This window comes from Monodelphis domestica, chromosome 8 (assembly GCF_027887165.1).
Source record: "Monodelphis domestica isolate mMonDom1 chromosome 8, mMonDom1.pri, whole genome shotgun sequence".
NCBI classification, from domain to species: domain Eukaryota; kingdom Metazoa; phylum Chordata; class Mammalia; order Didelphimorphia; family Didelphidae; genus Monodelphis; species Monodelphis domestica.
The window spans coordinates 43386481-43412462 of NC_077234.1; the positions used below are offsets into that span (position 1 = coordinate 43386481).

The following is a 25982-nucleotide window of genomic DNA, read 5'->3' on the forward strand; positions in this document are numbered from 1 at the left end:
CAACTTTAGAGCAGAACTGACTTTTTTGAATTTACTTTTTTTCCTGTATTTGTGTACTCAGTGCTTAGGTAATTTGGTACATAGCAAAAACTTAATAAAAGAAAAAAAATAGATGAAGCCCTTGTTTGTGAATATATTCACTGTTGATGTCAATTTTCTTAGAAACATAACATTTCCTACTTGAATATTTTTATTTTGTAGTCTGCCAGTGAAGCAACTGTGAAGAGGGTCAATATCTTAAGTGATATGCATTTGCGAAGTATTCGTACCAAACTGATGCTTATGTCAAGAAATGAAGAAGCCACCAAACATTTAGAAGTAAGGAGGTTTTTATATTCAGTTATTTCAGTATTACAAATCATTATTTGTTTGACTTTTGGGTGCTTAGTTGTCTGGGTGATCAGTTTAGGGGAAGAAATTGTAAAAAATCTGCCTATGAAGGCCCTAATTGGGAAACATCTCTCTCTCTCTTTCTCTCTCTCTCTCTCTCTCTTCCATCTTGGAATCTATATTGTGTATTGGTGTCAAGGCAGAAGAGTGGTTAGGGCTAGGCAATAGCAGTCAAGTGACTTGCCCCGAGTCACACAGCTGGGAAGTGTCTGGGGCCAGATTTGGATAGGCCTGGCTCTCAATCCACTGAGCCACCCAGCTGCCTCCTGGGAAGTGTTTTTAACAAAATAAATGAAAATAAAACAAAAAATGTTTACTACATCAATATGCCCATTTGAACTTGATCACACTGGTCTAAAGGATAACTATGCAGCCTGTTCTTTCAGTTTTAGTTTTCTGTATTTTCCTGTTGTAATACAGCCTCAGAGTTGTTCAGTTGATTGTATAAAGTGAAGCAGTTTCTTCTTTTTCTTGTTATTGCTTCTTGTTTTCTTTTGTTGGCTGAAATATGTGTTAACCCATTACTCTAATTAGTTATTTGTCAGGCAACAAATATATCCCATACCATAGCTGAAACATTTGGGTAGCCCATCTAACAGTTACTGTTTGTAATTTGTTTCTATGGTGAAATGTATGGTGAACTCTACTAATATAATAAAACTTTTAACAATCTATTTGATATATTGAGGGCTCTGTCTGACAGATTAAGAGAAAATGCTACTTTTGCTAATTAAAGGATTACCTTGGGAATTACTAAATGTAATTTTTTGAGTTTTTACTATGATGCTCTACAGTAAATAATTTCATCTGTCTCTAGTGTACAAAACAACTGGCAGCAGCATTTCATGAAGAATTTATTGTGAGAGAAGATTTAATGGGTCTTGCAATAGGAACCCATGGTAGTAATATTCAGCAAGCCAGAAAAGTTCCAGGAGTCACAGCAATTGAACTGGATGAGGATACTGGAACATTTAGGATCTATGGAGAGGTAAAATTGGATGACTTTTCCATGAGAATTACATTTAAAGTATTAGACCCAATTGACCATAGCTTTTTAAAAGCCTCCTCCCCCCCCCCCCCCCCCCCCCAAACCATATTGGCTAACAAAATGACTCATTGGTCATTTTAAACCAAGTAAGATTTTATCATTTTATTCTAGGCCTGGGAAGAATTTTTTAAGTTGATATTGGGAAAGGAGAGTGAGTAGGCTGTCTATTAATAGGATACAAATTTCAAGCATTAGGGTTTTGGGAGATGAACTTTATACTTGCATAACTTGAAATGCAACTTTTACTGTATATGTAATATGTGCATCCTTAAAAGAGATTTATGACAACTTATGACATTGTATTGTTTTTCACATCTTTGGGATTATCTTTCTAAATTATTCATTGTAGTTGGACCTGTCTTGAAATATTTTTAATAACCAGTTGTAGTTATTATCATATGGATGCATAAATATTAAAGTATACTTCTACTTAAAATTTTTTAATTCAGGTACTTTATTTATAGTGCCAGTGCCACTTAGGCTTTCCTCATTTTAATGGATATTTACAATACCCTTTTAGGAATGTTTTCTTCTAAGAAAACTAACAGAAGGAAGAACATTTATTAGAAGAAAGATATAGATGAAATCTTTAAAGCTGGGTTCCTCTTTTATGTTAAGGTCTTGAATTAGATGATATCCATGTCAGGTCTAGCACTAAAATTCTTTGATTCTTAGATCCCTGTAATAGTTATCTGGGCTATATATTTTTCTTTTATTCTCTTAGAATATCAGTTTGTGCTTAACCACAACCCCATTGGGTCTGCCATGCTTATGACAGCTGACCTTTTAGCAGGGAGCATCATTAGATTGCTTAGAACATGCCTTTTTGTTCATTTGACATTTCAGGAGTGACCAGATAACTCTAATTATGTTGTTTTTGTTTTGTCTTTTCCCTTCCCTAGAGTGCTGATGCTGTTAAAAAGGCTAGAGGTTTCTTGGAATTTGTGGAGGATTTTATTCAAGTTCCTAGAAATCTAGTTGGTATGTAACACTACTAAATCCTAATGTATTAAAAAGCACTTAGTATGGTTGATGATATTGTTATTAAGTATGTGATAATGATACTTGTCTACTTAGGCTTGCTTAGACTTGCGCTGATTACAACTATTTACATCTATAGTGAACATTTAAACATCTTTAGAATTGAATTTTACATCTGGCTACTTTATTCCTAATCGTTGCTAATTTACTCAGGTGAAAAAGAAAGGAAAAGAAAATTTTGTTTTCTGTACTGTGTGTGAAGCACTACAGAAGTTAATTATTGGAAACAAACCACTTCCCACCTCCTGTACTCAGCTCATCCCTTCAGGTTTGGTTTGTGTTACTTATGTAAACATGCCCCTTAAAGTTGCAGAATTTCATTTTGCTGAGCCCATATTACTCCTTTGTTCCCCAAAAGTTGTTGAGTTTATTTTAATTTATGAAAATATATTTGTTCCTTAGTTTTACTTGGAAGGGGAGAGACTGGGAAGACTTAGGAATTGGTGATCAGGGTGGATAAATTATTGTCCAAGTGTGGTATTCAGGGGGAGAATCTCCTAACCTCTCATTTGATATCATTGGAGCAACCTCCATTTCTTTGAGGAACCTTTGGATTACAACATTGTGTTAGAAATTGAGATTAGATTAGAGAAATAGAGAAAAGATTAGATTTGACAGCAACACAGGCTTCCTTAAGGTTGCAACTGTTGTTTGTGCTCCTGTTTCTTTCCCCTCATAATCTCCATTTTTGCTTACTTGACTTAAATTATTTGAAGGACATTAACAATATATTGAATAATATAAATTTAAATAATTAAAATATAAATAAATAATAAAGAAAATGTAAAAATTTGAGTAGTATTTTTTAATAGGATCTAATGTAGCCCTTCTCAATTTAAACTTAGAATCTTAAAAACCTGAAGCAACAGTTAAAGGGGCATTGAATTTGGAGTCAGAAACTGGCTTCAGTTCTTGACTACTGCATGGCTTTAAGCTAAATATTTCACTTTTGATTTTCTGTTTTCTTATCAGCAAAAGGAGACTATACTATCTGACCATAGGTCTTTTATTATTCTGTGATCATTATAGCAAAATTCTTCTAATTAGTGGTATATTTTTAAAAACTAATATTTTCATTTTGACTTTATAACCAAATATCTGGTGGACATTTTGAATTTCATAGTACTTTGATTTTACAATTAAAAAAAATGAGCAGAGAATTCATGTTTATTGATGATAGTTCTATCTGGTTAATGGTTGTCTTAGAATTAAAACTTCCCGTTATTCTGTAATGAAAGTTGAGAGGTGTAAAATACAACAAAAAGACCCAAAACTTGATGTTATACCCTTTTATTTCTCTGGTGGCTTGTTTGAGAGGCTGCTTTTGATGATGGGCCTCATTTCTGTATAGCATGAATTAGTTGACTTTTAAAAAATATCTCATCCTCAAATACCTCATCTTTATAGGGACCTCTTCTAAGTTGTCTTGCTGTTATAAAATTCTGGGTTGCCCTTTTATGGTCTCTGGCTAGGGTTTTCAGGGTTGAAAAATACCTGGGAATTCCTGAAAATGTGGAAAATTGGTAATAAGAACAATTTGTTGCTTTGGTTGATTCAACAGCATTTTTGAGTGCCTGTCTTTATTTTATTTTATTTTATTTTTTTAAGTCTCCTCTCCACCCAGTTGGCATGGATTGCTCTGTGTTGCTCGCATGATCCTGGGCAAGATTGGAGAACAGTTAGCAACAGCTTCCCCCAGGGCAGTGTGGCCTTGAGACTACCCTAAACTTGTAAAGAAGAAACTTTTCTATGACATGCATGTAGCACTGCCCTTGCCCATTTTCCTTTGAATATAATTTTCTTTAAATTCAGAATATTCTTGTCACATTGGAGAGAGACAAGAGTGAGATAAGAAATGGACCATTTATATTCCTGGCCATGAATGACCACCAAGAAAATAAGACCACCACTGATGTTTAAAAAGCCATAGCTCAAACTTTCTAGGATATCAGTTTCCCCTGACAACCTCATGTTTCCCCATTTCCCCCCATCTAGTTCACCTCTCCACTCTTTGTCCCCCCCAGCACTTATGCTCAATTTGTACTGCAGGTATGCTTCACTTTGTCAGTCTGCTCTGTGGAATTTATACCTATGGAATTGATCAATTAAGGTACACATTCAGTCTGTGGTGGGGCTGATTAAAACTTGCAGGTAGGTCCCTGCCACTGGCCCCAAAAATGGTGATTTGAGTTCACCTACTGCTGCTATAGCTCACATGGGGGGGAGGGGTCACAGACCTTACAATTGGGGGAGAAGATGGGCCTGGGAGACTGCAAAAGAGGGGCTTGCTTTCTCAATAAATTGCCTGCATCTTGGAGCTAAGGATGGAATCCCTGGTAGGACTCCACAGAATTGGCAAAAAAAGGCTGCCATTGGATTAACCTGCTGACAGTCCTATTGGGGCTGCTGAGAGGAGCTGCCGCCATCAGCATTTCTCTCTTTTGATTCAATGCCTGGCTGCTGCTGCTAACTCTTGAATTGCCTTACCTGACTATTGGTGGGGACAAAGCCGGAGGTGGGTCCTTTCCACTGCTTGGCTGCAAGCTGGCTTGATGCTGCCACTGCCCTGTTAGTTACTTTTTAGTGTTGGGTCCACCCTTCCTTGCATGATGTGGCAAAAAATGTGGTTTTAAAGCTTCTTTACCAAAAATGCAACACAGGTAGTCCAGGTTGTTATTGGATAGTTTTGAGGGAGTGAATGTGATTTATTAATGTTTTAAGTTGGTGGGAAAATAGGTTTCATGGACTCTATAATTCTTTACTTTTCATAGATTTACTAAACCATTCCTAATCTTGGACTTGATTTTCTAGAGGATGGTGTAATGGAAAGCACACTGGGCTTTGTGACAGGAATCCTGGCTTGAGTTAGTTCCATTTCTTTGACATAGTAGTTGTGTGACTTGGAGCAAGTCCTTTAAGCATTTCAGAGCCACATTTTTATCTTCTCTTAAATGGCCAATGTTGAGGGTAGGGGATCAGTGCCCAACCTACCTCACAGGGTTGTTGTGAGGAAAAGTGCTTTGTAAACTATAGAGGCAACACTGTGAGTTGGGACAATGCTAAGTGATCTTCCATCTTTTCTTTTCCTAGGAATATTTTAAGTTAGCAAACCAGATTTTGAGTTACATTAAGAGACAGTTGTTTTTATATGTTTTAATGCCAGCCAATTTACTCATACAGAAGAACAATTAGATAAATTATGCTTTCAAGTTCCTTATATTCCATTAAATGGAAAGCTACCTTCCTGGTTTAAGACTTGTGGGCTATAGAACACTTGAATGTACTGAAGGATAGCAGTGAACCATTGGTGTGGGTGCTTCTTCTGACAGGGACAGTCCTCTTGGGATGAGTCTATGATTTCAGCTAAGATTATCCATAGACAACAGACAGTTGTTGAAGATTCCAATTTTGTTGAACTTGAGCAGAATTAACTTTCCAGTTGCATAATCTTTGAAAAAAAAAAAAAGCCAGATTCCATTAATGTAGGACTGGCATGAGAAGATTTTCCACTACCTTGGAAATAGAATTATAATCATTTACTAATGATCTTACCAATATTGTTTATATATATGTGTCATTGTAATTACATCTTTGTTTTAACTTGCAATAAATAGAAGTCCAAATCATAATTGTCAGGAAGACCTGATTTCTCTTGACTTTTTGCCTGCTAGATAGGGGTACAAAGTCATTCAAATTCTCAAATCAAAGGTGATCCATTGAGTGATCTTCCCACACACCTACCTGGAATTCTATACTATACATTGGTAAAATTGTAAGTTTTTTCAAAATAAAAATAAAATGAATATGCATCCTTCAAATTGCTAGCTGGATCTATTCTGTCATTTGCTGAGCTTTTAAATATATGTTTAAGCTTCATGAGAATGTTAAGTGCATAAGAATTTTTATTTTAAATAAAGCAGAGGATCTGCTCCAGACATGACTTTTAAGGAATGTCTGTATAGTCTCATAGTTGACTTCTCCATAGGTACAGTAGTGTGTAGGTCATGTCCTTTCTGAAGAGAATGAATCTTGGGGCTGCTGCTTTTTCATTGGTTAATCTTCTGACTTGGTGAATTGGCAATGGTAAGGGTTAGTTTGGCTCATAAAATTAGAGCTAATAATAAATCATATGTCCATTTGCTGGCAAAAAGAAAAAATATGGCATTTTAATAAGTTATATTCTTGTTTTCTCATTAAAGGGAAAGTTATTGGAAAAAATGGCAAGGTGATTCAAGAGATTGTGGACAAATCTGGAGTAGTTAGGGTGAGAATTGAAGGAGACAATGAAAACAAACTACCAAGAGAAGACGTAAGTTGATTTTTAAACCATTTCTTTTTTTGAACCTTTAATGCCCTTTTCTTAAACATGTATTTATGTGTAATTCTAAAGTTTTTCAATTATTCTAGCTGACTATTTGTATATGTTGTTTTTCAACAAATTTTCCTATTCTTGAGTAGTGTCTACGTCTTTTTAGGTATTGCTTAAACTGAGCAGTGATGGAACATGAAGAATGGTGGAATATTTTAGGATAATATCTAAATGATAAATGATGGGTTCTTGGAAATTTGGGTGTTGGTTTAGGTTTAGAGAGCTAAATCTGCCCTAGTGACATGAATTTTTAATTTTTTTTCATAAAGATTAAAATATTACAGTATTAGAGAAATTTGTGGACCTGTCAAAAATATTTTATTAGTAAAGCCACAGATGGCTCAACTTGGTTCTGGTTCTCTGCTGCTTAATTACCTTTGTGACCTTGAGCCAGTGGCCTTTATTTACCTCTCTGAACCTCAACTTGGGAATATTTCTTGGTCTGTATCACTTTGAACATTGCTTTTGCATAATGTCTTTTTGCTTTTCAGGGACTTCTCTCTTCTCCCCTTCTTCCTTTAGTAATATACACAAATATTCCCTAGTGCGGTCATTAGCTTTCTGTTTTTCTCCTATACTTTCCCTCGGAGACCTCATGTACCTTCTGTGGTTATATCTTTTTTTCTATAGTTTACTGTCCTAAATTTTCACTTTCTCCAGAATATCTATCCTGTATTTCCAATTGCCTGCTGTAGCATATTCTGCTAATTTCAAATGCAGTTTTATTCTCTAAACACCTCCCTGCCTTCCCCAGTCACTGGTTGATGCTAATATATTAGTGACCTCAGGTTTATCTTTGCTTTTTCTCCTTATCTTTCTCCCCCACCCTCACCCTATAGCAAATCTATATTTACTCTTCTGGAATGGAAAATACACATCCCAGGAAGCCAATGACATGTTTGTTTATCTTCGTTCAGTTTATCCTTTTTCCTTTTCATACTCTCTCATCAGAACATACTCCTTAACCTTGTCTTTAAGTTCTTTTGACTCCAACCTTGCTCTCTAGCTTTCTGTCACATTGGAGTTGAGACATAAATTTTAACTCCTTGAATCTCATACTCTGCACTTAATAAACACACTAATCTCCTATACCTCTAGTTTCTTCTTGGCTGGTCCACTACCCTATGTCCTTCAAATGCCTGTACAGTTCCTGCTTTCTTTAATGAAACACTATGTTCTAACTCCTATAGCTATTGTCTTTTCATTTGTCCTCCTATTAAACACTTGGTAACATTGCTTATGTAACTGCATTAAATTATTATTTACATCTTGTATTTTACCTGATCATGTCTTATCTCCTCAACTAGATTGTAAGCTCCCTGCGGGCAATGAATGTATTTGTCCTTTTTTAAATATAAAAGACAACATGAAGTGCAGTGCCTAACATATAGTCATTGCTCTATAAATAATGATTGGCTACTGGTGAGTTAAATTGCTCAATGATTGCCTCGGTGATTCTTTTGAGATGAACAGTTATTTAAGCTTTTATAGGATTTAGGTAAAAATTTTAGTTAGTTGGTTTGTAATATTATAAACTTAGGATGACATTTTGTTAATAATATATGACTATTAATATAAATTAAAATAGCTATTAAAATGTCCATAACACATTGTAATTTTGCCATAATTGGAGGATAATGCATGCCATTCTTTTATCTTTCAAATTTGATGCCTTAGTTCCAATCAGATCAAAAAGCTCAGTTAAAAAAGGCCATTTCTTTACCCCATCCATTCAACAAAAGAAAGCATGGATAGTCAAAATACCTATATGTTGAACATATCCTTTATTTTTCTTCTCTATTTCCTTAGAGGTACCTTGGTGTCCTTAGTGGTATAAATTTGCATTATTGGAGTCCTACTATGGTTTTATTGGAGAAATGTGGGTGGTAAATAGAAAACACCGTTACTCATTATATATTTACTGTATGCCATAGTGTCTTTGATGTTACAGATTGAGCTTAACCTGAATTTTATACATTACACAGTGTCCCTTCTATTGTATGTCTTTTCATAAGGAAAACCTTCCCAATTATTTGTGTTGGTCCAAATTCTTTATCTCACTGCAGTCAAGTTGACTGAAATTCTTTCAAGAAGACCATTAGAGAATGTGCTGTCAACCTGAGGTTGAAATTGGGCTAGATAACTAGTTTCCTTCTAACACTTGAGATATGTGGTTCCATGTATTGTTGCTTCTAAGGGAGTAGGAAAAAGTTTTCCAGCCTTCAGTTCAGTTTATATAGATGGTATTGCCATGAAAGTTTCTGACAATTGGGGTCAAATGGGAAAGGAAAGCAGGTCTTGTGTGCTTTTTTTTTGTCTTTTTTATTTTTAAGTCTTTAGGTTAGGGAAGAACAATTCATGTTCTACTTTTTGAACACTAAAATAGAATTTTTAAGAAACTTATTGGAGGGACTAAGCATTTTATATATTTTCAATTGTTTTCATTGGTTTGGTGTCATCAATTATATGGAAACAGGTGAATTTTTTATTAAGCATTTATTAAATGTTCATGATAGTGAAAATGATCTTTGCCCTCAAAGAACTTATGCTCTATAATGAGAATCAATATAAACACATCTAAGCATGTACAAACTATATGTAGAACACCCTTTGATTCCTTTCCCCATATGGCATTAACAGTTTGCGTGGTGAATGTGTTTTAGATTTTATTTGAATATTGCTATATAGAACTTCACTTTGGAATTTTTATAATGAAGATTCTTTCTACTTTTCCACGCACTCCCTTTCATCCCCCCTCTAGGGAATGGTCCCATTTGTATTTGTTGGCACTAAAGAAAGCATTGGAAATGTGCAAGTTCTTCTAGAATATCATATTGCTTACCTAAAGGTATGTATTCTAAATATAAACAACTCTATTTAGTTGAACTTTTGGGGTGGGGGAACAGGTTGAGTATTTTAAATAAAAATTCAAGTTTTAATTAAGAATTTATTTTGAGAAGTCAACACCAACTCTTTCTTGGTAGTAATTGTACATGATCAAATGTTATTTTATGAGTTGCAACATAAAGAGTAAGGTGTAAAGGACACAAATATCCTTGCAAAATCAGTACCTTTCTTTTTAACATGTACCTGATTATATTTTTAATCTTGATATAACTCCAGACTTTATAGCGTGCCTATTTTATAGTTTCTAAAATCTCATTTTGGGAATAGGTACTTTTCAATAGAATTGCTCAGGACACTTAAAGTTCATTAATTTGCCTTTGAATTTGGTTTTCTAGTTACAGGGAAACTAATCCTAAGTAAGCTGAGAGAATCAAGGAAAAGGATAAACTTAGTCTATCCTTATCATCTAGCCTTTGTATTAGCTACCAATATACTCTTGTTTCTCTACATGACCGAGAATTAAAATAGTGTGAATGTATCATGGAGAAAATCCATAGATACAGAGGCTTCTGAGAAGTTCAGCATGAACTGGACACTTTGGAGCTCTCTGAGGCAGGGCGGCATTATTTGTAAACATCTGTTAAATTTATCTTATGTCATAGAATTAACACACGGTATTCTAATACATAAGGTGATGAGCGTTTTTAAAAAATATAGTTGAATAGACCCTTCAAGTAACTTCATAATTTAATATATAGCTTTTAAAAAATTTAAACATAGTTTAGGGTTTTTAGTTTTTAAATCTTTTCATTATGTGTATATCATGATCATAAGCATTGTAAAGATACTCTGAGATAATTAGAAGTTCATTATTGATAACTTTAATTTTAAAGCTGAGCTATTAAAATATTGACATTTCATTCATATAGTAACAATATTAAAGAAAATTGTAGGCTGATCCAGTTCATTATAGCATGACTAAGATCTAATGTATTTTGTTGACTGTATTGTGGTACCACAGGTTCTCTTAGGATGGGCAGAATGGAATAAATGTCCAGGCTTTGAAAGAAAGATGATTAATAAGGCTTCATTTTTTTATTACAGGAAGTAGAGCAGCTAAGAATGGAGAGACTTCAAATTGACGAGCAGCTCCGGCAGATCGGTATGGGTTTCAGACCCTCTTCCACCAGAGGGCCTGAAAAAGAGAAAGGCTATGCCACTGATGAGAGTACCGTTTCTTCTGTACAAGGTTCTAGGTCTTATAGTGGAAGAGGCAGAGGTCGTCGGGGCCCTAATTATACATCTGGTTATGGTAAAAACAATGATTCTTATTTATTGATGTAATGAAGTTTTGTTTTTTGGGATAGAAGTACCTGTATATGTTACATATTTCCTTGAACTTTCAGAATTTGGAGGGAAAGCCTAATTATTCCTGTCTTTAAGCTAATTTTCATATCCAGTTATTTGCCACTTGCTCTTAAACATAGAGTGAATATGAACAACTAGCTAGATAGTTCAATTCACTGACAGATAAAAATAAGCAATGGGCTATTAAAAGACATGTTAGATTCAGGATTTTTATTAGAAAGTCATTTTTGTGGATTGGTTACTTGTGTAGACATTGATAGAGGATGAAGTGTATATTACCATATAATGATCTGGAAGACCTTTGATGCTCACACAGAGGTGTTTTGTGCTGGGAGCTTTGGGGGCTTCCAGGCAGTAGAGCTGTGGGCACTGATGTCTCTGTTTCTGCCCTTTCTGGTCCCCACTATGATCTCTCATTCTCTTTTTTTACATAATTTTTCATATCTTTGTCATGTTACTCTTGATCTCCGTTCATGGGAAGAGGCCAGGCATTGCCAACATATATTCTCTTGTTTCCCAGGCATAGCATTACTAACCAGCCATCATTAGATGCATGCCCTCTTTGTGCTTTTTCTGCTTAGGAGCCAGAGAGTTATACTCAAGCTCTCCTTTGTGAGAGATACTCAAAGGTTACAAAGGCTGGTTACAATTTATATTACAAAGGTAATTTAGCTTATTCTTTTTTGTTGTTTGTTTAGTTTTGGATTTTTTAGGATTTGTAGTATACGTTCTTCAAGTAGATTTAAGGCATTTATAGTAATAAACAATGCAAAATAGTCAAGTATGGCCAAAAAAATAAAACCACATGTAGAGAAAAATTTCCTCAAAAGGAAAACAATAAAATAGGCATTTTTCATCACTGTATTTGGGCATTGAACTAATTTATGATTTATTTTTTTTTAATTAATCACAGTAAAAGAACACTTTTTGGGGTCATTTCTTTCTTTTTTTTTAAATAAACCTTTACCTTCCTTCTTGGAATCAATGCTGTGTGTTGGTTCCAAGGCAGAAGAATGGTAAGGGCTAGGCAATGGAGGTTAAGTGACTTGCCCAGGGTCACATGGCTGGGAAATGTCTGAGGCCAGATTTGAACCTAGGACCGCCCAGCTCTAGGCCTGGCTCTCAATTCACTGAGCTACCCAGCTGCCCCCTGGTAGCTACTCTCTGAGAATACAAAATAAGTGGTACTGTCTTACAGAGACATTTTTCAGAGACTTAAATTGAAACAAAAATTCCATCTAGGAGATACTTTTTTTCTATTAACAGGATAACTATACCCCTTCCCTCTACTATACAAAACTTTTGTTCCAGTGGTGGACAGTACTTTTATTGGCCATTTAGTTCGGTATGATGGCAAAATCTGGTTATAATTCTGCCTTTGAACATTTAGGATTTTGTTTTAAAAGATATGCTAACATTAATCATTACTTTAACAATTACTTTTAAACATTAATAATTTGGTTAATTTAACTTATTAAATCAATAAGCTAATTTACTTGTATTTTGAGTCAAGCATTTTCCTGATATGCCAACATCCCTTTCATAATGATATGTTACTATCTAACGGAATGCTTTTGTATATCTTCCAATTTTAAACCCTAGATTGAAGTTAAAATGGAAAGCTACAAGGCATAGTTAGTTATATTATGATTTAAGGGTGTTCTTTTCCCCCCTTATATGAATAAATGCTTTTCTCATGTCTGCAATCACTCAATTCTTTTCCTTTTAATTATTTTGGAAATTTAAACAAATTTGAAGTGAAAACTAGTCTCTGTCATTGATCCATCTGAGTTTGGGGCCTCATCATCTCTCATTGGGCTATTTAATTTCAATCTCGGGTATCTCCCCTTCTTTCAACCTTTGCTGAGCTGCCTAAGTACTTTTCTGAAAACCCCATCCTGACCACATCACTCCTTAATGCAGAAGAGTCCTTGCAGGACATATGTGGCCTGCAGCAGTCCTTGGGTAGACTTTAGGGGCTCTATTTGTATTTTAATTCAATACCTATAAAGGAAGGCTACCTTAAAATACAAGCTTATTTGTTGGGTTGAATAATAAAACCCTGCCTTTCCAGACAGGTTGTTCTTTATTGCTGTCAACATCATTCACATCTTGATCAAAAGACTTGCTTTTGCCATTATCTACAAAGAGCCAACCTTTCTCCATGTTAATGCCCAGACTATTGTTTCCTTCTCTACTTTCCCATTTGCCTTAAATGGACTCCCAGCCCACCTTTATCTATTTAGATCCCCAGTAGCTTTCAAAGCCCATTCCAGAGTCCACTTAGACATATAGCCTTTGCTGATTTTTCCCCCCACCAACCCTTATGCCTACATACATATACATGCCTACAAACCTTATTCATGTGTATATGTTAGTCTTCATTTATCTGTTAAAAGTGAATCAACAGTCCTTTGATTTGAAGAAAAAGATTTTGCCAATGTTAACCAAGAAACATGGAATAATTTTGAAAAAGCACTAAAACTAGAAAGTTGTTTGGAATTTTCAGTAGGTGGCAGTCTTACATCTGAATCACTTCAGAAACAATCACTGAATTTTGAAATCATGATTTTAACAGAAATTAAAATATTTGAAAAAATTTTTTGTTTAATATTCAGTAGACGTTCCAACTCCCTTTTCCTACACAAGACTTGCTTTGTGGCAAAGATTTTTCAAAAGCAAGTTCAGATAGCTAAGACTTTGATCAGATTTAATTTTGTGTGTGTGTATATATAAATAATTTCATGGTCATATATGTTGTCTTGTCTTTATACCTCTTCTGTCATGAAAAGAGATTTTTCCTGTCTCCCACATCTCTTCATGGTACCAAATTCTGGTTCTTATAATTACCTAGAATTCACTTTTTACTCATATTTTATTTTTATTGCTTACTTTTGTTAGTCAGATAGTCTATTTTGTTAGTCAGATAGTATATTTTGGTGGGAATTGGTCATGCTTACTTTTGAAATATTTTGTATTTTTGATGATTTGCAACAATAATTGTATCATGTTGCTAATAATTAACAGTTTATTTTAAAAACTGATCATGTCATATTGAGAAATGGTTATTGTTTATATACCTACCTGCCCACTTGCATATCAGGTTTAGCAAAGATCAATGCTATCCTTAATAAACTAGCTGAGAAAAAGCATTTCTAATTCAGGTAGTCAAATTAGATACAAAACAAAAAAAATCAAATTAGCCTGTGTGAAGTTCAGAGGCATTAGTCTTTCTGTTTGGGAATTTTTTTTAAGCGCAAGAAGGAATTTGAAGTGGTTTTAGTAGACAGAAGGAAGAAGAGATCAAACTAGTAAAAAGAATTTTAAGTGTAAAGCTAAGAACTTTTCCATTACTTTAGTTGACTTAAATGAGGTTTTAAGTTTGTTGTTTTGACTTCCAGCTACTACATTTCTGCTCATACACCTACCCAGTTTTTCCCTGATTTTACTTTTCTCATATACCCAATCTCTTTTTTTCTTTTACTGAAGTTTCTGGTTTTCCCACAAGAAGCCTTCTTTAATTCAGGAACCAATAATTGATAATATTTTCTCTTTGTAAGCAACAATACTGATTCAGTGTTGTGTGGATGTTGATGTTCTTTAGACCCTACTACAAATGTCACTGTTGGTTTAGAAGGGTTTTTTCCTGGACAACTTTGAAAACTGGATAGATTCCCTTCGGCCTCTATATTGTAGTTGGTTTTGTATTAAAAGCAAAGACAAAGGCTTGCTTCCATTGCATTGAAGACCACCTCAGCCTCTCCTCAGGTTATAGTCTTTGTTATCTTGGCCAACCACATGACCTTCTGATAAAAGTTCTCAGTTTTTAGAGCTCTTCTTTACCCTCACAGTTGCCATTTGAGAATATTTTGCAGCATTGAGGTCTTTAAATCTTAATTGAATATAATCTCACTTTTTTTTCTTTTGGTGTACTTAGAATTTGCCACCCTCTTTGTTATTTCTGAGTTGTAGTGGTCAAATCAAATACTGAGCAGCTTGTGAAAAGGATGTTTCTAGAATTATGTTAACAAAGGGGGGAGGTAGGAAAGGAAGAGAGATTTTCTTGGATCTTTACTAAAGCTATTAAAATGGTTAAACCTTTTATGTAATAGATGCATAATTGAGAGTAGTTGCTAAGCAACATCCATATTTATAAGTTGTCCATTTTTATGTGGCTGGAGAGGCTTGGGTTGTTCAGAGTTGATGCCTGGAAAACAGGAAGCTCATAGAAATTCTAACCCTTTGTGTACTATGGCCCATGTCAGTTAGTTTATGTGGCATTTTACAGTTGGGAACATCTATAATTTTGAAGATATATAGATTGATATCCTTATGGGACCTATGGTATATTTTAGGGGCCAGGATTTCTAGTCCATAAAATAAACCCAAGGTATCAAAAGACAATACACATTTAAGTACTAACTTTTAGATTTTTAGACAGTCTGTCCTTGAATTGTGGAGAGTGGTGAGCTGGGGGAGGAACAGATAGACCTGAACTGTGAAGAACGGGTAAGATTTATATATGTGGAAGGACAGGGAATATTTTTAAATAGAGAGGACTTTGGGTAAGGCATGGAAATCAGAAAGGCTGGTCATGTGGAAAACATTAAAATTTCATTGAAATCTGAAATGTTGCAAAATGGCATCATCTTTATGCTTCCACTTATAAACTTTACTGAAAATCATAGACGATACCTATTAAGTAGCCATAACTTTTGGCTTATTATTCCTAGCATTTCTATCCATAATGATAACTTAAATTATTAATGATTATAATTCAGTACATATTTTGAAACATTTCATATCTAACAATAACATGAATAAATCTTATATTGTAGTAATGTGGCACTTTGCACATATAACTTTTGGTATCAAATTTAACTGAAAAATGATTTTTTAGAATTGCTGATAATGGCCTCTTTATTTGTCAAGATTTTTTTGCTATTCCAATATGAGCAGTTAACATCACTATATTTTGTTTTGAGGTAGTTATTGACATCTAAGCAAATATTGACTTAAAATGTACGTTGTTTCAATCCAATTGGTTTATGTTCTTTTTCACTTCAGGCACAAACTCCGAACTGTCTAACCCCTCTGAAACAGAGTCCGAGCGTAAAGATGAGCTGAGCGATTGGTCACTGGCCGGAGAAGATGACCGTGAGAGCAGACACCAGCGGGACAGCCGGAGACGCCCTGGAGGGAGAGGCCGAAGCGTTTCAGGGGGTCGTGGGCGTGGGGGACCACGCGGTGGAAAGTCGTCAATTAGTTCTGGTAATATGCTCGGCCATGTTGGGGGCCATTTCTTTTGAAAACTGAGAGCTGGCACAAAACCCTAGGTACATAACTACTGCTTCTATTATAAATAAAAGGTGAGGCCTACACAAGGGATGTGTTCAGCAGACACAGGGGATGTTCACAGTGTGCCTAAGATCTCCATTTAGCAGAGTAGTGTATACACTAAGTGAATTAAGTAACGGGTGTGTGACACTCCCAACTTTTATGTTGATTTCATGTTGATATGTACCAATAAAATGAGCCTAAGATTTAATTATTTACATACTGAATGAATAAGTTAGAACATAATTTTTAGTTTAACACTATATTCCACTCTTACATGTCTCATTTCAACTTAGGCCAAAAGGCTTCACTTGACATTTTTTCATTCTGTTATATGTTCTTATCACAAGGAAAGGTTATAGATACCACTTTGAAGTTTATTAAAAAGATGATAATTCAGAACTATTAAGCATCTAGCTCCTGACCCCGGCACCCCCAATTATATCTTTGTTGACCTCCATGAATGTCCTTGGCAGAATCCTTTGGTCACTCAGTGTTATGTTGGTATGCTCGTAGTTCTTATAAGAAAATGTGGTGGTGTTTTTTGTGTGCATGTGCATATGCTGAATGTCTTATAATCTACTTCGTGTGTTATTTAGTTCACTGAAGTGACAGCATCACATGAATGTTGTACATGGAATTAGGAAATACCTAAATTTGAATCTCATCCTCAAGACAAAACCGAATAACCAAGTCACTTTAATCAAGCTTCTCCTTTTTCTCATCTCTAAAAAAGAAATATAAATAATACCTAAAGTAACGACTTTGCAGGATTGCTGTGAGGCAATCCTTAATTATATGTAAGTAGCTTTAAAAACTTTAAAGGGCCATAGAAAGTCCAATTATTTATCAGTGTTTTCTTCACTACAGTTCTAGTGATTGTTTGAATCAACTTTGTAGTTTATATGCTATAGCTTAAAAATTAAAACAGCAATAAACTTTTCCCAGACTATCTAATTAATCTTTAGTGAATAAGTCTACTAAAGCTTCAGACTTTGTTTTGTTTCTTCGTGGAGTTTTTGCAGTTGCTTTCTTTTGAGAGTAATGTCAACCATGGTCATCAAATGGAGTAAGTTGTTCTTGATTATCCAGAATTTGACCATTAAAAACAAGGTGAAGAAGCAGCCATCTACGTGTAATTGTCAAAGGGAAACTTTCTTTGAATCATACAGTGATATTACTTGAACTCTAGAGAAAACATGGAATTGACATGTTTCAGATTCTGAACCTGGAAAGAAAAACACTTGATAACATAAACTTTTCATCTTTTTATTTTCAAATATTTGGTCTTTAGTGAAATTTGTGGCATAGAAAATAAAAGTCCTAACTGGGGCATTTTTCCCCCCCAAAAAATGTAGTGCTTAAGGACCCAGACAGCAATCCATACAGCCTGCTTGATAACACAGAATCCGATCAGACTGCAGACACCGATGCCAGTGAGTCCCATCACAGCACTAACCGCCGCCGGCGGTCTCGTAGACGGAGGACTGATGATGATGCTGTCCTCATGGACGGAATGACAGAGTCAGACACTGCTTCTGTTAATGAAAATGGTCTAGGTATGTAAAACACTTAGGTACATAGATCATCTGTGAAGCTTTAAATGTGACTTACTAGTTGAATTGTAGTTGAGAACTCATTGTAAGCAGTATTGGTAAGTGTTTTATAGCCAAATCCCCTGGCTCTGTCAATGTGGGTGGGATGACTTGAGTGCCTATCAGGGCTGCTGTTAAATCAATGAAGTATTAAAGCAATATAAGGCACCCCCAGCCCTCATTGCCCTGATAAGATGCCTTCCCCAGACACCACCCCAAATTAACAAAATGTCAGATTTGGAACATTGAGTTCATATTTCTCTCAATGCCTCACTGGTGGAGGTGTATAGATCTCTGTCCATATTTACATGTGTGCTTGTAAGATCAGGCTAAAATGTCAGAATTATAGAAACTATCCCTGCCCATAATCCCCTAGATGACATGGCCTTACCTCCTCAGTAGTCTGAGGAATGTATGTTTCTTAAATGTTGTACATCCCCTAATCTGTAGAATATATTCAACTTATCATCTCTTTGTAGAGTGTTTAAGGTATAGCAGTGTATTTCATGAAAGTACTGTATGTTGTTTATCATTGGTGTGTGTTTAAACAATTTCTCTTTCCCCCTTAAATCTTTGAAGGAAAGACTTTTTATTGTCAGAATAGTTCATGGTAAACTTTGCAATTGCAGATGATAGTGAAAAAAAACCCCAGCGACGCAATCGTAGCCGCAGGCGTCGCTTCAGGGGTCAGGCAGAAGATAGACAGCCAGGTAACTTGAGTGTGGACCTGTTGATAACATCAGGTCACAAGCATGAAAAAATGTCATGTCTGCTTTTAAAAAATATCTATTTTCTACTTAACTGTACACATGTGTGTGCATATACATTGAAGATTTGCATTGCATAAATTGTTGACTCGACTAATAAGACACAATAAGTGTTTAATAACCTGTCTAATTGAACTAATATTTTGTCTTGTTCTCCTCCATGTCCCAGCCCTATACAAATAAATTTTATAAGAAGAATATCTCACCCTCCCCACTCCATTTCCCTTTTCCTCCTCCAATTTTGGCATAATTGTCAGACTCTTCACATTTGACATGGAAGGAAGTCTGCTCTGGTCCCCAGGAGTGTGTTCTAGATTGTGATTGAGATGGACTGACGTGTGGGCAGCTTGCATGGTGGTGCCTGATTATTGGACCTGGATCCAACACCTCATTTTTATGGGCCATTACAATGATTTTTAAAAAACAAACAAACAAATATGAAGTGTCCCTTTTTTCTAACAAGGCAAATGCATGTTATGTTATTATGGTGTGTGTGATTCCCTTTATACTTACTAACCTTTTTAAAATTAATAATACTTAACCTAATTTAAAGAATGCTAACTTATTTTAAAAGAAATGATCATGATTTGTACTTTAAAGGAAATTATTTGCTCTGTCTGTTGTTTTGAGCACATTTCTATTTCTTATGTTCAGAGAAATCACATGTATAGTTCCAGTGAAGAAATTGTGTAAGCCAGAAATAAACCCTTTTAAATTGAGCAATTTTTGAATTTTTTTCATAACACAGCTTTTCGTGGTTCTCCCCAACCAAATAAATCCTGAATATGCCAATACCCTTAGTATTTAATCTAAATATTGTGGGCATAAAAATCCATGGCACAACTGGTAAAGCTTTTAAAACTAGTTGAAAAATAAAAAAAGGACCTATGCATTTCATGAAGTCAAAAGTTTTATGTGTAATATGGTCCTTCTGATAGCTTTAATTTTGTGATGCATTGGGTTTTGGTAGACTAAAGGGATTGGACACTACACTCCTACAGCAAATCCATTTTATCAATTACAGGGTATTCTAAGGTCCTCCATTCTTCTATAGCGGCTCCCAAATTTGGAAAGACATATTTCCACCCTCACTTTGTTTCAGATCTGTGATCATTGATCTAGTTACTTTGTTATCCACTCTGCCCCTTTGGTCCAGCTTGCCTCTTTCCCCACTCTTCAGGGCCAGCCCTTACTTTTGGGCCCTACCTTGTTCTCAGGCACCTGCAAGTGAAGGCAAAATGAAAGGAGGGGGAACATAGGACCCTGGATTATAGGCACAGGGGCCAGCATTGGAAGAAAACTATTTCCTGCTGGTGCAATAATAGTAAATCAGGATACATTTATTGGCATTTGACTTTCACAACATGTATTTTAAATATTCCAAGAGCCAACTTGGTTTAATGAAACTGAATCAGCCTGGGAAAATTGGGTTCTAATCCTATACAATCCTATCCAATACACCTCCAAGGTGTATTGACTGTGACTCAGGTAGTCCTCTTAGGAGTCTGGTGGTTTAAAGAAGGTACTGAGTTCCTCCTCCCTAGCTTCTGTCACTCATGAAATCATAAGTCCAATGAAAAATAAGACTGTTGCAATTTGTATTCCTTTTTTATAGCAAAATGCAACAGTTTTATATTTTCCACCCCCTTCACTCATTCCCTATTTCATCATCCTTAGGCATGGATTTTAAATTGGGTGAAAGATTGGACAGGGGAATAAGTCCTATTCTGAAGGTCTCTCCAGATTGTGCTTCAGGCTCATTTTTGAAACTGAAATTGACCAAGAAGAGTTAGCTTATTTTCAGGAAATACTAATGGCTGGTTCTTAGACTATGGAAACTGGACTTCAGTTGTTTTTGGATAGGCCCAATCCAATATATTGAGCTTCTTAGACAAGCCGCTTGCCTCCTACCTGCCTTGAATGGTGAATAGAAAAGTTCCTGGCTCTTTCTCCAATTCTAAAATCTGAACTTAATGTATGCCCTGTCCAACATTTGGAGAGAAAAATAACTCCAAAAACTTGCTGTTCAGCCTAGTAAAATCAGAGTAGCTGCTTTTTACTCTCATGAGAATTAAGCCAGTATGAAAACTCCTGATGCTGATTAGTTTTACCCTGAAACATGGCAAAAGTAATGCTGACAACCATTTTGAAATTGATGGTGCCAGTTGTAAAGAGATGTGTGTGAGTGTGTGTACACACTCACACACACGCACACGCACACACACACACACACACACACAGCGCCTTCCAAGGAATACAAAGCATTTTATTTTAACTGAAAAGGCAATAAATACATTTTGTAGGACACTTGATTATTCTCCTTTTTAGTTGTGCTGAGGGTAGAAAGCAAGAGGTGCTTTCAAATGGAAATCTTTATTTTGGAAGTATTTGTGAGGAAAAATTCTGGGGTCTGAAATAGCAAACCATTTACTGGACCTTTAATTTGTACATTACTATTTCAGAGCTTGGAACCAAATAATATAACACTAACCCATAATGGAAAAAATACTTGAAATTATTGGATTAAAGTTAGTAATTACATTGAAACAATCACATTTAGATTTTGTGAAAATGAATCAGAAATGAAATAACTATTTGGAGTTTTCCTTGAAATTGGGAAACTTTTTCAATTAGTATTTTTAAATAGGCATTGTGATATAATTTATAGAGGAAGCTGATACATCACAAGATTTGAGGTTTTTACTTTGAACACATCCTAGTTGTTGCTTTTCTATGTTGAAATTAGTGGTTCTAAGACCCCCACTCAACCTTAAAAAATCACTAGGGACAGATGTCTGTTACCTGAGATTGACACATGTCCCATGTTTTGTAGCTTTCAAGAGAATTATTGTCATTGTAGTCAACAGCCCCCATACATAAAATTCTTTCTACTTTGGTTTCTAGTTTCCTACACGTACACAGAGGTTTATCCACACTTCCCTCTTGATAATAGAGACACCCTGATGTCAACAAGCATAGGTAGTAAACAATTGCTCATGGAGTTTTCAGTTATTTTGAACATATCGTGGTATTCTTGGTAATTCTAGGCTTTTTTTCTGGCCACAGGACCAAAGTGCGACCTACACGGTCTTCCTCAGATATTTAGGTTTACTCCACATGGGATTGAGGTGTGTTGTATGGTGCTGGCACTTTTTAGTCTCATCACCCCCAAGCCAGCTTCAGGTGGCAGGGCCAAGGAGAGTGATTCCAGGATTCCCTTTTGTACTCTCCTCTGTCTTCATATGTGTCCATAGGCAAGTGTTGGCCCATTGATTAGCATGTTGCCCTGCAAATTGCTTATTACATAATTCCCTGTGATGCTTTTCATTGGTGTACCTGTAGTCCCTGATTTGGATGCAATATGTTGGCACTGAATGGCAAAATATGCAAATGTTGTTTGTGCTTTTTAAAAAGCCTTAAAAAACAGACTTGCATATCTGTGATAATTTGAGTTTTCTGATTAAATATCTCCATTTATATGAATATTATTCCTGCATCATTATTTTTGACAAGTGTAAATTTGCAAACACATTGTGCAGGATTTAGCTATGTAATTTATTCCTTAAACTTGAATGAAATTTCTCAGCTTTTAAAAATGTCTCATTTAAAAAATTCATCAAGTTAGTATTCTTAGGACTTTGTTTTTTGATTTTGCTGTAGGGTGTAGGAGGTGAATTAGTAGCTTATTAATTTTAAAATTCTGCTCAGCAGGTGAAATTAGTTGGGAGATTGGGGTGTTCAAAGAGAGGTTGGCAATTTCTACTTCCTTCACATTGCTTATATCAACTATTTTTCCTTCACTATAGGATCCAGGGTTGTGGGGGTCAGTTTTATACCACAATCCTTATTCCTCAACCCTTTGCTTATCTGCCATCAATAGCTAGAAAACCATGGCTGAGTGCTTGGCAAAGAATGACTTGCCCACATTCTCTTCCACTCACCAGCCATAAGCTCTAACAGATAACAAATTCACACTTCATTAATGTTGGCATAATACAATCCATTATACTTAAGTCATAGAAAAATGGGAAACCTGTCTTAGTCTTCCTTCAGTAGTGGAACTGCCCTTTAAATCCAGAACATTTTGGAATGTTCTGTTATATTTCAGTACCTGTAATTTTTCTCTCTCATCTCTAACAGTCACAGTTGCAGATTATATATCCCGAGCTGAGTCTCAGAGCAGACAAAGAAACTTGCCAAGGGAAACTTTGACTAAAAACAAGAAAGAAATGGTAAGCAGAATTAAATCTGTAGCCCCCCCTTTCCTCTGTAATTCGCATTGTGTGATACTTAACAAACAGTAGGCATTGATTCAGCATCTACTGGGTGCTGGGCACTGAAATTACAAATCCAAGTGTGACAGACACATTCTGTGCCCTCGTGGAGCTTACTTAAATTAATAATTTAAGCATGTAGAAATTCCTTTCCTTTGAGAAAGGATTCTTTGCTAATGTGCTTGATACCAGGCAACCAATGATTTATTAGGTGTGCATTAAAGGAAGTGCAATAAATTATGTTGAAGCACTGTGTTTGTCATCAAGTTCAAACTTGATTTTCTTTATTATTTTGTCAACTTCAAAGTTAAAAAAAAAATTCTTGGGAAATAAACCATCCCACCTGAATTTGGGAAATAAGTTATATGAGAAGGGGAGGCAACATATTGGAGTCTGGCACTGAACTGATGGTATTCAGGAGCATGAGCCTCATGGGGCAGTTGCATCACTGATTAATGTTGTTACTTGGGACAAGTGACTTGATCTCTCTGGGCCTCAGTTTCCTCACTTGTGAGGGCATTGGACTAGGTGATCTCTAAATTCCCTTCCAGCTCTAATGATCTATGCTTCAAATTATTTCCATGCAACTCATTCTCAAATAATGAATCTTAGGAATCTTGAAATCTTAGGTTTCAGATCTTAAATACATGTGTACCCTGCATTAAGCAAATTTGAACACAATTTGGATTTACAAAACAGATGAATGAGAGGAAGATTATCCACTAACAAAAGGTGATTCCTTTTAACAGTGAGTTCCTTACTGTATATACATTGTGATATAATAATTCTTCTTAGTCATAAGAGAAATGGGGCCTTGAAGGATGTTCTATGGATATGAGTTATGGACGCTTAACTTCTTATCTCCTGAAAGTGTAAAATGCCTTCACACCCGTGCTGCATTGAGGTCTCTTTGGACTGTTCAGGGTTTCAACAGATGTGTCTGCCCCAGTAGGGGTCAGCCTGGGGTGGGGTGGCCTGAGCTGGGCAGAAAGGGATCCTTGCGCCCAGGCCTCCAGAATGATGAGAGGCCTTCAGTGTCTTAAGTAAAATGGGATATGAGGAAGTGAGTGCCGTGCACTTGAGGAGCACAGTCTTGGAACAGTGAGAGGTATAGAAGTGTCTCTTGGTTTTCATCGTTAAGCTTGATGCCAATTGGGAGAGGGAAGTGAAGTTCTTCCATGCTTTTTTCTAGTCACTAGAACATTTTCACTAGCCCTTTTTCTCCTCAGCCCTAAATTACATTTATAATGAAGTTGAAAAAGTTGTCTCCCTTTGGCAGGCAAAAGACGTGATTGAAGAGCATGCACCTTCAGAAAAGGCCGTCAATGGCCCCACAAGTGCATCTGGCGACGACACACCCAAACTGCAGCATGGCCCCGAAGAAGAGAAATCTGGCATCTTGAAAGAAGAAGAGAATTCTCCTGAGGAAGCTGCTGTGCTCAATGGCGTGTCATAAACGGGAGTTGCTAGTTTACAGTTCTTTTACATTACATTTTACAATAGTGCTCGTACAGCTTGCCAAAGATAGGATATGGATCGCCAGTCTTGACACCGCACTTTCAGTTCCTCCATTTGGAATACAGAAAGGGGAGGGATCCTGAAGAAATCATATGTTAAAACATTCTTTGACACCTACTGTGTTATAAATATATCATCAGATGTGCCTTGAGATAGTATATGTAACATTAAAAAGAATTGCTGGCTATAGGAAATGTTATTTTGTTTTCGAAATATGGCAGAGATGGGGGGAGGGGGGGGATCCCTAACGTAATATTCTTTATGAAAGCATTAGCTGCTTTTGTTACATTTTTAATAATATGCAACCACTTCTTCACCTGAGGAAAACTAGAACGAAATGCAGTCTAAAATATTTTGCACTGAATTGTAATTTCTCCATTAGTTTAGTCTGGAAACTGGTCTGTTTTAATACATGTTTTTTAAATGCTGTATGTAGAGGAAAAAAAGCTGCAGACCACTGGAATACATTTGTTAAATTCTCAAACTGCAGGGACACTGGGTGATATTGGCAGTGACTGTTCTACATTGAGGCTTTGTTTGGTTTATTTATTAAACTGTACAGTATTTAAAAATCAAACATAGCTTTAGTTAAAACACTAAGCTGAATTAGTCATGTCCATTCAGACATAACCTGAACTACTGAAAAGATCAATTTCCAGAAGGTTTATTCTGTATAAACTACATATGTTAGTCCTTAGTAGAGTATTTTTATTTTTGTTTTGGTTGTTTGATGTGCAATATGTTTTTGTATGCAGGTAGTAAAAAATAAACTTTGATCTTCCATTTGCTGGATTTTAACTTTTACTTTCTACCCCAGTTGTTCAAAGTTAAAAGATACCGATAGGTCTAGAGAAGCTTCCCTTTGCTAATCATAAAAACTAATTTATAAATATGATTTAAAATATAATACTTTTTAGGATGATTATGGATATGAATGATAATGATGAGATTTTTCTCTCTTGAATTTAAAAATGATAAATGCCCTTAAGACAGTTTGTAGTATGAAAAGTTGATTTGAAAATTTTATTCCTAAAAGCAAATATTGAAGATTTGAGTATGACATAACCATAAAGACCTTCTATTTCTATTGCAATTGTGACTTTCTTTTCCCTCATATTCTTTTCCAATCTCCTGAAAATAATTTATATGTTGGGAGTAGCATTGCAATCCAGCAGACTCATTTTGCAGACCTAATGGAAGAAATTCTGTTTTCATTTCCTTTAGGTTAAGTTGGAAAACCAATAATTTTGTTGGGCTTATTCTGATTTGGGGCACTTGTTCTCCTCCCCCCCCCCCCCCCCCCCCCAGTCCCCCTTGGGGAGAAAGATCTCACTTTTAAGGAAGTTTGTACTTAATATACCAAGCAAAGCAGATATTCTTGAGGCCGCTGAGAAGTTACCAATCTGTAAATCAGTAACTTTTTTCTTC

General features: G+C 35.7%; 1 protein-coding gene across 8 annotated transcripts in view; it reads left to right on the forward strand.

Annotated features, from left to right (window-relative positions):
• FXR1 (FMR1 autosomal homolog 1) overlaps window positions 1-25337 on the forward strand; it is a 61461-nt gene extending 36124 nt beyond the window's left edge. Inside the window, exons 7-18 of one of the 8 annotated variants that reach the window (XR_008914165.1) lie at window positions 202-318; window positions 1208-1378; window positions 2341-2419; window positions 6679-6788; window positions 9610-9696; window positions 10800-11007; window positions 16131-16334; window positions 17759-17959; window positions 18625-18705; window positions 22903-22994; window positions 23666-23768; window positions 24316-24452. Coding sequence is in view for 6 of the 8 variants with exons in the window: in XM_056808057.1 (XP_056664035.1) it covers window positions 202-318; window positions 1208-1378; window positions 2341-2419; window positions 6679-6788; window positions 9610-9696; window positions 10800-11007; window positions 16131-16334; window positions 17759-17959; window positions 18625-18705; window positions 22903-22994; window positions 24316-24492 (1527 nt within the window). In the remaining 2 variants the exon portion in view is untranslated. Of the gene's footprint in view, window positions 1-201; window positions 319-1207; window positions 1379-2340; window positions 2420-6678; window positions 6789-9609; window positions 9697-10799; window positions 11008-16130; window positions 16335-17758; window positions 17960-18624; window positions 18706-22902; window positions 22995-23665; window positions 23769-24315 lie in introns of all 8 variants that reach the window. The other 7 variants (XM_056808059.1, XR_008914166.1, XM_056808057.1 and 4 more) reach the window with 7 other exon arrangements.
• The last annotated feature ends 645 nt before the right edge of the window (window positions 25338-25982 follow it).